At 35.2% G+C, this 15,705-nt stretch overlaps 1 protein-coding gene across 1 annotated transcript; it reads right to left on the bottom strand.

Moving 5' to 3' along the window:
- Positions 1-275: 275 nt before the first annotated feature.
- On the bottom strand, positions 276-1,886 carry LOC148846639 (uncharacterized). Its single transcript, XM_088954230.1, has 3 exons — positions 1,503-1,886; positions 1,259-1,388; positions 276-1,145 (listed from the first exon to the last, which is right to left on the bottom strand). Exons 1-3 carry the CDS (start codon positions 1,630-1,632, stop codon positions 380-382), a joined length of 1,026 nt encoding a protein of 341 aa, XP_088810356.1. The 5' UTR covers positions 1,633-1,886; the 3' UTR covers positions 276-379.
- Between the last annotated feature and the right edge of the window lie 13,819 nt (positions 1,887-15,705).

The following is a 15,705-nucleotide window of genomic DNA, read 5'->3' as shown; positions in this document are numbered from 1 at the left end:
ACGGAGTGGCACGCATCTAATAACAACAGGCAAGCTGAAGCCAAAACAATAGAAAAAACAAACCAACTTGTCTAATTTCAGTCTCCTTAGCCATGCATGCTGCCTTGGGAAGAAGCTATTGTAGAGAACTTTTTGGTTTTTCTTTTACTACAATTTATGGTCTTGGAGAGAGAGAGAGGGAGGGAGAGAGAGAGAGAGAAATCTAGGGATCGAGAGAGAGAGAGAGAGAGAGAGAGAGAGAGAGAGAGAGAGAGAGAGAGAGAGAGAGGTAGGTGTTGTTGAAGGAAAAACATAGTCCTTGAACCCATGTACAAGCCCTTGTGTTTGGATTTTAGAATACACAGCCACAACCAAACTCTAATAGAATACATAAAAAGACCTAGCAATCCCATGCAATTTGATCCATGGAGGTGGAAGTGCAATACATTCCACAAGGCATCATTGTAGAATCCACAAAATCAATATCAAAATTGGAGCTGTTGAATGAAGTCTCCATGTCTTGACTGCCCTTAACTTCATTGGCATCATCGAACTCCACATCACAAACTTTCTGCTGTTGCTGCTGCTGCTGTTGTAATTGTTGCATTTCTTGTTGTTTTGGGGGTTCAAAGGGTTCAGCACTGGTAGTCCATATGCAGTTCTCCTCTAAATACCCATGATTCATTGCAGAAGAGATGGGCACACTATCCATTGGAGATCGACCAACGAAATCAACCGAAGCAAGTAAGTTTTGAGCTTTAGCATTCCAAACAAGATTTGGGTTTTGGTAATCATAGATTGGGTTAGTTATGGCTTCATGCAATGGATGATGGTGAGCAGCAGTAGTTGTAGTAGTGGTAATAGGATGAAGCGGAGGAGGAGGAGGTGGTGGTGGTGGTGGTGGTGGTGGCAATGTAATGAAAGGTGGATTAATGGTTATGGAGGATCTCTCTCTTGTCTGTGTTTCTACAGTAAAAATGGGCTGCTGGTGGGTATGGAGGAGATTGCATGCATTGTTATTATTGGTGGTGTGATGAGAGGAGATCAGATTGTGAGTTTTTGGGTCCAACCCTTGTGCAAGCAGCTTTTTCTTAATGCATGAATTCCAGAAGTTCTTCACCTCATTGTCTGTTCTCCCTGGTAGATGCTTAGCTATCTGAGCCCATCTGCGAGAAGAGAGAAAACACACACACATATATATTTATATATACAATTAGAATGCGGAGAAATCTGAGTAGGACATTGCTTTTCCTGTGTGAAGGATTGGCATCCAGCGCACCTATTGCCTAAAATTCTGTGAACATCGATGATGATTCGTTCTTCTTGTGCAGAAAAAGAACCCCTTTTGAGGTCTGGTCTCAGATAGTTGATCCATCTCAACCTGCAACTCTTGCCACACCTTTGCAGCCCTGCAATAGCACCTCGAGTTCATCAGTTAAGGAAATCAAAGAGAGAAACAAGAAAAAGAATAAAACAAAGAGATAGCTAGAGATGAAATGAAATGAAAGATCGATAGGCCTCACCTGCTAGCTTTGGAACAGAACTCCAGCAACCATGGCCATGGGTTGTGATGTATCTGATGAGCTTCTCATCTTCTTCAGGTGACCACAGCCCTCTTTTTACTTTCTGCTTGCTGCAACAGTGATGGCCCATCTCAAAAACCACAGCCTCTCAACAGGTTAGTTCAACATTTATCATGGGAGCTTTATATTCCTTTTTCTACAACTGAAGATGCCATATCTGCACATAGTGCCATTGGAGGTGTTTCTCTATATATGCCTACATATATTATGTGTTGTGTGGTCTCTACATTAATATATTTATTATTTGTAGAGAGAGAGAGAGTATTTGAGAAATGTGCTGGAATTCTACCTTGAGGTATACTCATAGGAGGACCACAGGTCTCATGAGTGTTTTGATAGCTTCCAAGACTTGTCACCCGTAGCTCTCAATTGCATTATCAAACCCTTCAATTAAAAAGATAAAAAAAATCATTTACAATAAACGCGCAAAAGTTAAACTTGAACCTTGAAGAAGCAGCATCCCTAGCTTGACCATTTCATGAGGTCCAAGTATAAATAGTTTTATATGAATAAATCAAATAATCTCTCGTTTTCTTCCTTCATGGGTTTCGTCTAGTTGTCAAGTAGATTGAACTTATCATTAATTAACAATAATATCCCACTTGTTTGTTCTGTGGACCTTTTCCATGCGAATTAGCACTTTGTCATCTGGCAAAGATGTTCCAGATGTGGGCCACCCCCCCTTTGTGTATTTGTGACCCTACCAACAAATCACACCAATTGCAGCTGAATCTTAGCCATCCATCTTGAGATTGATGATCAAGATTTCCATGTGGGCCATGTTGATCTGTATTGTAGATGATGATAAATCCAGTTTTGCATACACAGAGGTATGTCCTTTTATGTCTCCTTTTAGAAATCCTAATATTAAAATACAAAATTTTAAAGGTACAAAAATTTTCAAATATTTAATTTTATATTTATTTTTTCAGGAAAAATACGTTATATATATCTATATATATATATTATGTTTTTATAGGGCTGACATGGCACTTGGAGGGCTAACATGGCACATCAAGGAAGTATGATTTTGTTGATGTGGCAGCTGTTTTTATTTTCAAAAACAAAACCAATCATGTTATGGAACACCCCTAAATCAGCATCATCCATTTGAGAGCCCTATAAAACATGCTCCACATGCACCCCATAGCACCCATGACAAGTATAAGAGATGTTTCAAATGTACGATTGGGATTTGTCGTGGGGTGTGCTCTATGGGAAGCCAATATGAACTCTGACATATATAGATCATGAGTTCCCTTTCTTTTCCAATCAATTTCTTCAATAAAAAAGTTAGGTTTTCTAGATATTTGCCACGTGGAAGAGGGTTATAGGTGTTGGATTTTAATCTCATAAGAGATTAAATCCAATGGGTTTGATTGGTCAATTACATGAGAAATTGCACTTATACACTTAATTGAAAAATTAACTTTTCTTACAAAACCCAATTTTGAACTTGTCCCACATTGAAAAATTATAAGCATTGTTTTTAGTATTTTAATAGAAGCTGATTTACACTCCTTAAAAATAGTAAAGGAGAGTATGGGGGTTTGATACCACGCAACATGCATGAGCGTGTGTGTGCATCACAATGAGATGCTTTTGAAGGCACACTTTTCTCGCACTCGCGTGGCTCGCAAAGGGCGACTTTGGTTTTGGTGCGATGCTGACCGTTGATCACTGTTGATGGGATCAATGGTCACGATTCGATCGGGTGTGATCAAGAGGCACAATTCAAAGTTAATAGTCATTAACTGTTAATTACTTTTTAGACAATCACAAATTATGATTATTCAAAGTTCCTTCTCTAAACTAGCACCTACCTTTTCTTCATACCTCTTCATGAACTATTTAAGGAGCATGAATCAGACTTCAAAAACACACATTTTCGAAATTCACTTTCTCTCTCTCAATCCGGTTTGCTACAGTCTCACAGAAGGTTTCTCTGGAGATTCTTCAACTTTGCTGGTTGCAGATTCTCACCCAAGGCTCTGTTATATCTTGGGAACGAATTTGCCTAACCCAACAGTAAACTCAGTGAAACTGAGTGGGGGCAAATAACGTTCTAAAGACAGTATCTTCAAACACGCCTCAGAGTTTCTCCTCTAAAGTTACAGTGATCTCATTTTCCAACAATAGGCCAAGAGCTGCCACATAAAACATGAACACATTTTGAGAATTGCCATGTAAGCTGCTGCCAAGAGTAAAATACTTGTATTAACAGTTTCAAGACTGTTATGCCTAAACAGGAAATACATTAACCTTGAAATCTCTTTCCAAACAGATAGGCCATATCTTTCCTTCACTCAACCGTTGCTTGGGAGTGTCAATTTCTTGGTGTCAACGTAGGGGGTGATGATTGGGTGTATCTCCTTTCATGATTTTCTTACACCTTGTTCTCTTTTTCTTTTTCTTGCATTATTTGTTTCCTAATGTTCCCTAAAATATAGCTTCTTTTCAAAGGAGGAAATCACGTGGAAAAGCAAAGAAAGAAAAGGCTCTCTCATAAACAACAAAGACTCAATATTTTTCTTAAACAAATTGACACATTGACTTTCTCTATGGGTGAAAGTTTCCCTTTATTATTTCTTCATAAACATTCTTTTTTCTTGTATTGTCAATGACAGGTGTCGCTTGTCGATACGTGGCGATTATTTCTAATTTTTAATTAGTTCATATTATTTCGAGAATTTCCATATAAATATAATTAATTAACCCTCAGCCCTCAGGTAATATGAACAATAATTCAGGGAAGTGATTGAGAAGGTCATATATGGAAAGTACAAAGTTGAATACATTTATGTACTTTTTCACAAGTACATTGTAATAATACATGTGAAAGAGAGAGAGAGTATTCGATACCAATTTATTAAATATTAAGTCAATTATTTGCATAAATTAATACTAATATTAATTAAAGGTGGTGTAGACTGTAAACTGTAGAGTCGAGTGTATGGATTTTAAAATTTTTACCATACAAATGCAAATAGACGAGATTAAGGCTCCATTTGAAAGGAGTACAAATGCAAATATGTAGAGTACACAAAACCTTGTATTTTGTATTATTTGTATGCATTTGTATTTGTATTCTTTTCAAGGTTTAGTTTAGAAGGAGTACAAATATAAATATGTACAGTATAAATTCATACAAAATGTAAGGTTTATACTGTATGGCTGAGTTTGGAAGGAGTACAAATGCAAATTTGTAGAGCATAAAACCTTATATTTTGTATTATTTTGTCTGTATTTACACTCTATAAATTTGCATTTGTACTACTTCCAAACTGATCCTACATATTTGTATTTGTACTCCTTCCAAATTGAGATTAAAGAAGGGAAGAAGAGAGAAGAAGATAATGAATGAAACAAAGTAACTATATTATTTTCTCTTCGTCAAACTACTATCAAAGCCAAATTGCCAAGATGACTTGATTAGAAAGAATACACCAAGCTATTAACATCTTTACAACATACATAAGAGAAAAAGGGTAATTAGTCTTTTTTTTTTTTCTGCAAAACTAATTGATTGGTATTTATCAAGATTCATGGGGATTTTGATTGATCAAGGCTCTTCTGGTATCATAGAACTACGTTAAAAAAATGCAACTTGTTAAAAAAAAAATCTAATCACTCAAAATTTCATAAAATGGCATAATGGTATGACCATCAGATGGCCTTGCAATCAAGATGCTTGCCACTTTCTTCTTTGTCATACATGGGGGAGAACCCTGCATTAATGCCCCCCTCCCTCTCTCTCTCATTCATTTCATGATGATAAATTGAAAACATTTGCTTTTGCTTCTCTGCGGTTGTACTGCTTAATTTTCTCTATTTCTGGTCGAACATTCTTTGGAGAAATTAAACAAAATTTTCAATTGTTGGAATATGTTTCTTGATATAATTTAAGTTATTATTACTATTTTATTTAACTTTACTTTTCTTGCAATATTGATGATGTTTTTTGGTAAATATTTTTCTATTTAACAGATTACCACCTGAATGGGAAATCTTTGTTTCTAAATTTCATGACTTCCATAATCCAGAAATATATACGATATTTGAGAGAATTTATTAATGTTTTGAAACCTTGACCAAACGTCCCCCAATCCCCATTACTGCGGTCTGGTCTAATCTGGTGTCTGGGTAACTGACCTGGTTTAACCTACTAGTTTTATCACCTACGCACTTAAACCTGAAATATTAAATTAAAGTAGGTTCATTGTTATAATTCAATGCTTATATCATCCTCATTGACTAATTCACTAGTTTTGATTTTGTGGGTCCAACATAGGACCTAGTCTCCTTTTCCTCGTTCAACCAAATTGGTGATTCTGGCCCAGTTTTCTATGAATATTTTGCAATCTAGAAAAGAATTTTCACAAGGCTGAAGGCTGTCAAGCACTTGTTAAGAATTTTGTAGAGAAGTTTCCAAGAATAGCTATCATATATGTATCTTGGTCTAGTTCAGAAATTTCTACTAAAATTTCAGAGAAAGAGTCATCGTATATGCTTGTTGTAGTGGACTCTGGATTTCCTGTTTAGGCTCATAATACATTATCCCCTTTGAATTGGGAGCATCTCCCCCTGCAATAATATTATGTAGAAGATGAGATGCTTTTCATATGTGACTGTAATAAATTTGGGCAGGATTCTCATGGTCCGAAGATCCAGGCTCGTTCTAGTGATCTATGCCTTTGTTAAGTTTTCTATTCTAGGGTGATTTTCATTGACCTTTCCTATATGTTTTCAAAAAAACTTCACCGAATATTCTTGATTACTCTTTCATTTTTTTCACCATAAAAAAATCACCTACCACCCCTACGTTGATTTTTTTTTTTAAATACCTCTCCGTAGAGATATATGGTTAATCATTCTTCTCATCCATCAGTGAGTGTTTTGATTTTTAGGTTATAAAGGCTTGTTTGGTTTGTAGGAATAAGGATCTGGAATTAAAATCAGAATGGTCTAACAGTTTGATTGGATAGAATTGGAATCCCCATTCTCTCCTCCTCTCATGAGAATGAGATCACATTCCAGCTTTAATTTCGAGTGATTCCTATTCCGATTCTAAAAATAAGCCAAATGGACCCTAATATTTGAACACTCTCTGCTCGCGAGATAATAACTTTAAGAAAACAAAGGAGGTCATTGTCTCATTGAAATTTACCTTATTTATATACTAATTATATATCAATAAGACTAATTACTGGGTCCGTTTTCTTTTTTGTTTTCTTCTGTTACTTTGAAAATGTTATAATAAAGAATTAATTTCTACCTAAAAATGAGAATGTGACAGTGATTAGAAACTTGCTACAGAATTTTCATACACAATTAAAACATTGATCAATGGATCAAATTGATTACTCGGCATTTCTTTGTCAAAAGAAAAAAAGGCACCAAACTTGCTAAACGGTATAACTGATGATGACATAAATTGCTTGAACAACATTACAGTAGCATTCATATATGGGGTGCAACTTTTGCGGGTTAGGATTGAGATTTTGACAAAATTTAAATAGGTTCAATTCGAAGCCCGAATACAAAACAGTATAAACTGTTAACTTGGGCCAATCCGACTTACACCTTTAATCATTCATACAGCTTTACGGAGAAATAAGCAGAATTTGTCTGTATATATCATTCATACAATTTTTTTGTTTATTTTTTTTTATTTGAGGGGGGGGGTATTTTATGTATGTATTTGTATAGTATATCAGCATATGTCAATTGGATTTGAATTAGGGTTTATGAAGAGATAAACTAGGATTATACATAATTCTAATTGATAATATATATAGTGCATTTTTTCATACATAACTAACCACATAAATCTTTGTTGTCTCTTGTTTGCTTTTATTAGTTATTTTCTTTTTCAAATTTAAAAAACAACAACTTACTGAGACCAGAACTGCTCCCAACAAAAAAAAAAAAGAAATTGTTTCAATACGCTTTTAATATGATCTGTGTCTGCACATCTCATTATAAGACTGAAATCCACTATGTCTGAGATGTGTGGACATAGATCATGTTGGAAGCATGTTGAAGCGGTTTTCTTTTGTTGGGAGCATATACCAACTCATCACTCAACACTCCAACAACTGAGTTGGGACAGTAGCTACCCATGACACTACCCACAAGCCACATGTACCTACAAGATGACTTCGGATCTGATCTGCTTGTTAGGAGCAGATCCCACTATCAGATGAGCTTGGATCTGTTACCAAAAAGATCCTATCCAGATATAAAGACACTATAGCTGCACACCAAGATCGGTTTCAGTATTCACAAGATCATGTTTACACCATTTGTACAACATTTTACGCCATGCATTGAGAATATCTTTGCACTTATATGTTATTTTCATAGGAAGGTATTCTCAATGCAAGACTACAGGGGATTATCCCAACAGTATAAACATGTTCTTATGAGCAATGAAGTCTATTTTCTGCACATCGAGAACATCTCTCAATAAATGATAAATGAACTATTTTTGATGAATAGCTGTAGTGTCATTCTTATTAATTTGCTATACTCGTGAGTAGTTTTGGGAGTAGCACATCCGGGTTCCAAATTTGAGAATATACAGGGAGACAATTTGGTTTAAACAATGAAAATATAAATTACGATATTCTAAATAAATACACATGTAGCAAAATTTCAACAGTATAGACTATAAGGCTTGCATTCCATAATTTATATTTTCATACCACATAGATGGTCTGCCTCATTTCCAAATTCAGATCTTATTATTATTATTATTATTATTATTATTATTATTATTATTATTATTGAACCAGTAAAAGCTGCTAACCCTGCCTTAGAATTCTGGAAGATGGTTCCAACCGTTGAATTGTGTGTTGACATCAATTTAATGGGCCATGTATACGAATACGAGGAGAGCCCATCAACAATAATGGACCACAAATCCAGTATAAATTTCTCTCTTAAACAAATCCTACCGACAGTTTCATAATTATTAACATTATTATTTTTAATTAAAAACGACTATTATGCTCACATGTCAGAGCCAACAGGCTACTGACTTGATTACGCCCACTTGTCAAACACCTCTCTCTCTCTCTGCCTCGGTTCATTGATTCATTCATTTGTGTGTACTTGAAGCCTTGTATGCCCGTAGTACACGGAAACAAATAAAGATGGCATAGTTAAGATTTGGGTTTTGCTTTCCTAATCAAATGATGAATCAATCTTTCATGCCCAAGGGTTTACTTGAGTGGCTCATCTTTCTTTAAACCAAAATCTGTATGTATCTCTGTATTTAGAAAGTATATGTTGTCTTTTGCTCTAGCTTTCTTGTGTCAAACAAATTAATTATACATTTATTATTAATTAATCTTCTTTTATTTTTTAATTAGGGTTATTTATACACGCGCCCCTTATAATTTCATGTATTTATTAAAACCCACCCTATAGATAGTTTTTATATCATTAAAAAACCTTAGGCTTAGTTTGGAAGGAGTACAAATATAAATTTGTAGAGTGTAAAACCTTGTATTTTATATTGTTTTGTATGTATTTACATATTACATACTCCTACTAAACTGAGCCTTATAGCACTATCATGATGTTGTTGATCCTAACGTCTCTTCAATCAAATTAATCAAATCCTAAAGATACTTTTTGGAATAAAATTCTCAGCCAATACCCTTTTACATTTTTTAGTCATTTTAAAACAGTTGCAACACTATAGAAGTGGTTTGGTTTTAGTTGAAGGGGCTAGAAGGATTAAGAGTAGACCAAAAAGGATTAAGAGTCATCCCCATGGTCTAGAATCCCTCTCCTCCCAGTCCCCACCCCAACGGTTGCCCCCCCTCCCCCCTATAGGCCCATCCATATCTATTTCCCCTTTTCTCTACTTAGATTTTGGCCGCTCTCATAGAAAATTTCTGACTCCCCGTCTAAATAGATATAACATCAAATAGAACAGAATGACAAAAGCAGGATTCATGCAGTTGAGACTTGCATGATGATGATAAGTTGTAAACCGCAGGGGGTGTTTTAATATACAAATTACAGGGTTAGTTTTAATAAATACCTAATACTATAGGGAGTGTTTGAATAATAAATCCTTTTAATTAAACTTGTAAGTAACTGGATCGAATCTTAGTAATTAGCTAGGTGGTCCAATCTTCAACGGTGACCCAATCAGCCTCAGCCTGCTTGGTGCCACGAGACAAGTAGAAGTGTTTATATGTTCTGTGGTCTGCATACAGCCTACGACAGTTTCATCCTTTCCATGCATTGGCTAATTTTCTGTCGGTGACGCTTGCTCTTCTACTATCCTTTCTTCTCCTTGATCCTTTCTATGTATATCTATCACGACTCTTACTAGTCAAAACCGATGGAAATTGGTTTGAAATGCAATCATGCAGCCCGAACCAGCTCTGAACCAACCGATTAGACAGGAATACCGGTCGACCCGAGCATCAAGTTATGATGAATAAGACTGTCAACGGGTCGGAACAGGGTAGATTCTGTCCCAAATCAAATCAGACTCAATTATATATATATATAAAACCTGTCCTAACCTGATAATAATCAGAACAGAACTGATACAATTGATTCAGTCCCATGAAATCTATCAAGTCAGACCTAACCCATTGACAACTCTAAATATATGCATGGGTTAGGACACTTGAACCGGCTTTAGAATCGTTTATCCATGGGAACCCAAGTCGGTAAGTTGTGGATTTATTATAGGGATATTACCGTGTCATAATAATAATAATAATAATAATAATAATAATAATAATAATATAATGGGTACAAGGGTCTAATGCTACGCGTGGATTTATGTTATATGGTTCATACAAGCTAGGGCCTAGGTGAGCTTATCATTGACTCTGGCTACTGTTAAATTAGACCCAGAAACGATCTGGGCAAGAAAGCAACAAAATGGACGAGTCGTGGAGAATTTGTCTAGGGGGAGTTGAGTTTGGAAGTTTTCTCAATTAGGAAATTGGGTCATTTGGAGACAAGAAATCTTATATTTTGTATATATAATGCCCCCCATTGTCTTACTTGTTTAACTTCATGCCAAGCCTCAGCTAATTAGCTTGACTTCCAGGCTTTCTAGATAAGCCCAATTGTTGAACCCTTTTCTTTAGGTCACTTGCCAAGAAAACAAGCTATCTTGGCCTGAGCAATGGAGAGCTGTAAAGCTAGCTAGGGACATTATCAAATTAAGCTCGATTCAGCTTGGTTCATTGACAGCCCTCAACTCATCAAATGGTTGAACCGCCTAATTGATTCCTCTGGTTAGGTTGGGAAATTTATATCACAATTGATCAAAAGCTTTGGTTTGAAGTATGCTTTTGTCTTGAAGCAATCTACTTTATTAGTGGCTTATTGCTTATCTAACAAAAATGCAGAAAAAATGTTTTTCAATTTCTTCTGTTAGCACTGATAGGCCTCGCCTTCTAAAAGGACACACATCGTCATCGGAAAGGAGAGTATGTCAATCTTATTACGTTCTAACCTTGGTTTTCTAATGGCTAACCACGACTTTTCGTATTCTATTTTATCAACAGAAGACACGGTTCATGACTTGGACCAGATTGAATAAGCCTTGGTTTTTATTAAATCAACCATCTTCATCTAATGTAGGTAGTGCACCCGTGTGCATTTGTTTTCAAATGCGAGTTTTCATTTTTTGGGGGCAGAGTCACCGGTCTCTTGGGTACTGTGGTTAATAAACGTTTTCTATGAGATTTATCTTGAAAAATGAAAAAAAAAATAGTTGATAAATATTTTTTAATGTTGTTTTGATAGTTAGGCATTATTATATGATACATAAGCTGAACAGTACGAAAACACCTTGAGTTGAAGGAAACATTAAAATAAAGTTTTCTTGGATAAATGGTTATGTGGACATTTATTGAAGGGGTGTTTATTAGATAAACGTTTATTTGACAAATGATACAGTTATTTTTTTTGTTGTTTCGTTGGGTGTTTCAAGTAATACCCTATAAAAGTTATTTTCCACCTCATGCACATAAATCAAAGTGTTTCTGTTTTTCAGTGTTTATTTGAAAAACCTTGAAATTAAACAATTGTTTCATCCACAATAAACTTTATATGACACTGATGTAGTGTGGCATTTTTTCAATAAACATCCACAGAATCAAACATAACCTTAATAAACGATTTATTTAATAGCATTTCAAAATAAACATGTATACGCGACAATAAACTGATGTCGTTTTTCAATAAACAGCAACGTGAAACCAATGTGGTTTCTTCATATTGTTTTTTTTTTAAGAAAACCTCTCATTTATAAATGTAAAAGTAGAGAAAGGAAAGGAAGAAAAGAAACTGAAAAAATGTAAGATGAAAGGGTGTGTTCTTTATGTTTGGAGACTATTATACAATATGACTCTAAAATGAGTTTAATTTCCTTTTTCTTTTCTAATCTTTTAATTGCAGGCTGGGAGCATATATAGTAAGAAATGAATTATAATTTACAAAATAGAGAAGTAGTACTACACAAGACTCTAGGGTTCATAGAGCTGAACTCAACATCAATCAAAAATATCACCCTCACCCCTTCTTCACAAGAATCATCCATCAAATATTTACAATGGTCTGATCTATAAGAAATGTGGGTTTGGGACCCAAATGAAGCTGGCACTACAGTGACTGGTAAGTGCTATATTCTGATGTTTTAGGGGCCCCCTCCCAAGTATATACTAGCTACAAGAAAGCCAATCCTAGTTCATTTCTTTGTAATTAAAGCCCTAATTACTAGCATTTCTTGGACAACATAAATAACTGACTACTCTTGACTTTGATTCAATAATTCTTGTTTCTTCTTTCCTGGTATACCTTATTGAGAGGTGATCAGCTTTCTTGTGATTAAGATTAATGGAGGTTTCAAGAAAGGTCAGTTCAATTCATCAGAAGTAATTAAGGGTAGAGAGGGCATTATATTGATGAGAAGCCATTGCCGCAACAGCTAGCTCATCATCAACCCACCTATAGGGGCTTCGTGTTCTCTTCAATTGCTCAATTTAAAAGCTAATTAAGAGCTTAAAAAAATGAAATGTTGCAATATAAAATTGGAAGCTTAACCAAACCAGAAAACCATTGTTTTAACTAATATTGAAAAGGATTGCGATGGCCGACAATGACTTTTGGATTAACATATATTGGTGAAGTCTTAAGAAATCGGATTTGGTTTAATTATGTATGACAAACTTTTCATCAATACTTCACCATGAAGAAGAAAACAGTGTAGATGAAGTGTTCAAGTGAATAATCAAAGCTCACACTTCAAACCATCCAATGCAAATATTCCACTAATGTCCAATTGCTGCTGGCTAATTTGACTAATGAATCACTTTATGACATCTCTCTCTCTCTCTCATATATTAGTCACTGTTCACATCTTAATGGCATGACCACGTTTAGGGCCACCAATTTCAAACTCAACCCGGATACTGTTGAGAAAAAGCAAGCTTTATGCCATTATAGAGGTTGTGATGAGTTCTTTAATGGCTGAAGATGAAGACAAAGCAATGAGTCCTAATATCCTATTGTCAATAGTTGTAGACTCCCAGCTAAAAGATCTATTCATACATTGCATTTGTACACTCAACTCTAGTAAACCAAAAGGGTTGGAGTTGTGGCTGCTGCTGATAATACACATAAAAATTAGGGTTCATTTGATTTACAATCGGAATCGGAACTGGAATGGTCTATTTTCATAATTTGTTTGGTTCAGACAGAAATAAAAATGAAAATGAGAATTAAAATAAACAAGAATAAGATTTTATTTTCAAGAAAAGGAAGGGAATTGCCATTTCTTCAAATGGGAAAATATCAACCAACCAGTTGAAATCGAAATAGTCCATTCCGATTCCAATTCCAAACCCCTATTCCCACAAACCAAATGGGGCCTTAATTTTGTATTACCATTATTTTTACCCACAAATGGTAGAAATAATGGTGGAGGTTAAGACGTTTGCCTCATCAAATAACAGATTGTGAGAGAATAAAAGTACGTACAACAACAGTTTTCTTCATGAGTAGAACTTTTTCCTGTTGCTTTCTTGTTATTCTATTATTTCTTTGATACTCACTAATCTGCAAACTTTTCCACTCCATTCCATCAAGAAAAGATCGGTTTGGGGCTGGTAAAAGAAATTAAAGAAAACAAATAAAAAGAACTGTTTCAACGGAGATATCCAAACAAGAAATCTGACGCCTCCTCCTCAACCACCACGCGTGAATGGCATGTATCAAAACACCCATGATTGCTTAGTTTTCACTTCTAATTAACACACCGCTAGCTTATGGCTTTACCCACTAATAGGCAGCTACAACAAGTTAATGACTTTCAGCAATCGGACTTGGTTGATTCTTCTTCACTACTCTCTCACACTAAATTCTTAATTTCTTTCATTGTCGTCCGACTGGTTTTATGTAAATTGACCGGATGGTTCCGTAATGTTGACTTGATAGCTTGTCGGTGGTAACACCCATTCACCACTGACTACTTCGGTTATGTTCACAATCACAAACACTAGTGCTTTATGAACATTCAACAGAAAGTTCTCGAGAGAGAGAGACTGATGTTTCCCTAAGAAATGCTTTTCTCTGTAGATTTTCAGACTAGTTGGGCTTGCAAATCTTGCACAAGAGCCTGATGCAATTTAGCCCAAGCCCAGACAATTAATAGCTAAAGCAGGTTAAGCCCAGTTGGCCTCCTTTGAATCCTGCCAAATCTGGCTAGGGGCCTTCTACGACATCATATGATCCCTATAACAATAAGCCATATCTATTTTGAAGAATTATAGCAGAAAATAATTATTTAATTTAATAATGAATCTAAAATTAAGCCTAGAAATTAGGAAATAGAAATTTTATATAAGCCAAAAATTAAAAGCTCTGAAAATTATGCAAATTTTTTTTTTTCTATCAGAACCATGGTTCTGAAAACTGGATCAGACTGGACGGTCAGACCAGTTGACTTGGGAATGGGTTGGACGACTGATTCCATTTCACCCTAAAATCATTTTCGTGCCAAAAACCGTTGACTCAGGCAGTTGAATCATCGACTTGACCAACAGTTTTTGACCATTTATTTTAATTATTTTTTAATTCTCTTAAATCAGAACAGGCCATCCGTTCGGGACCGTTTGAAGTTCCATGTCCAGTCCGGTTCTTAAAACCTTGATGAGAACCATACTTTTATAAGTAATCCAGATATCCAAGTAAATATGATTATAGTCAATATGAGCCCAACCCTACTCTGTTATGACACAAATCAAACTTATACTTAATACCGAAAAAAAGAAGAAAGAAAGAAATCAAACTTATACCCAACAACAGGTATGAGTCAAAGTTGGCTATTGTCCTTTGTCCATGCAATCAATTAAATCAAAATTTGGGAGAAAACATCTCAGGGGCCAGGGCTTAGAACTGGGCAATGAAACCTTGGCCCAACCCACTAAGGTAATTGGGCTATGGGCCTATGGCCTGGTCTGGCAAGTTGGACAGGAAAAAAAAAATACTTGTGAGAAGAATCACCCTTGATCTCCACAGATAAAAGAATAAAGAAAGAGGATGAAAACAATAGAAGTGATCAAAGACAGAAGAATAAAAAGAAAAAAAAAACAAGTATTCTCATTTGCATGTTCATACCAATGCATATCTCTACTTCAAAATTGGTGCCCCCCCCCCCCCCCAAAAAAAAAAGGCTTTGGTTCCCCCAAGAGATACCCTACTCATGCTCCAACTTGGTTCTATTTTGCATAGTTTTTCTTGGAATAATTTTGCATAATTAAATAACACCTGACATTTACTAACTATTTATTTATTTTTTTAGTGCATTATCATGCTTTTAGTAAAAACTACAAGTTTTATCATTTTATGGGTGACGTATCAAAATCGTATACTAGTATGTCACACATTTTATATATCTCTTCTACACCAAAGAAAAAAACTTCTCCAGATCTTTAAGACAAGAAAATGAAGTCACAGTTTGTATTTCGTGTTCCTATAAAGTAGGAAAATTTCAAGCTTAATTATTAAGTTCTTTATTTTTATTATGTGATTGTATGTTATATCTACTTAATTTCTCTATAATTATCTGCTTTAGGTTGAGGATGTTCAAATTAAA

Source organism: Nelumbo lutea, chromosome 7 (assembly GCF_056320005.1).
Source record: "Nelumbo lutea isolate HS-2025 chromosome 7, American lotus-T2T, whole genome shotgun sequence".
Taxonomy (NCBI): Eukaryota; Viridiplantae; Streptophyta; class Magnoliopsida; order Proteales; family Nelumbonaceae; genus Nelumbo; species Nelumbo lutea.
Note: the sequence above shows the minus strand (reverse complement) of the source record. Positions and strands in the feature narration are given on the sequence as shown.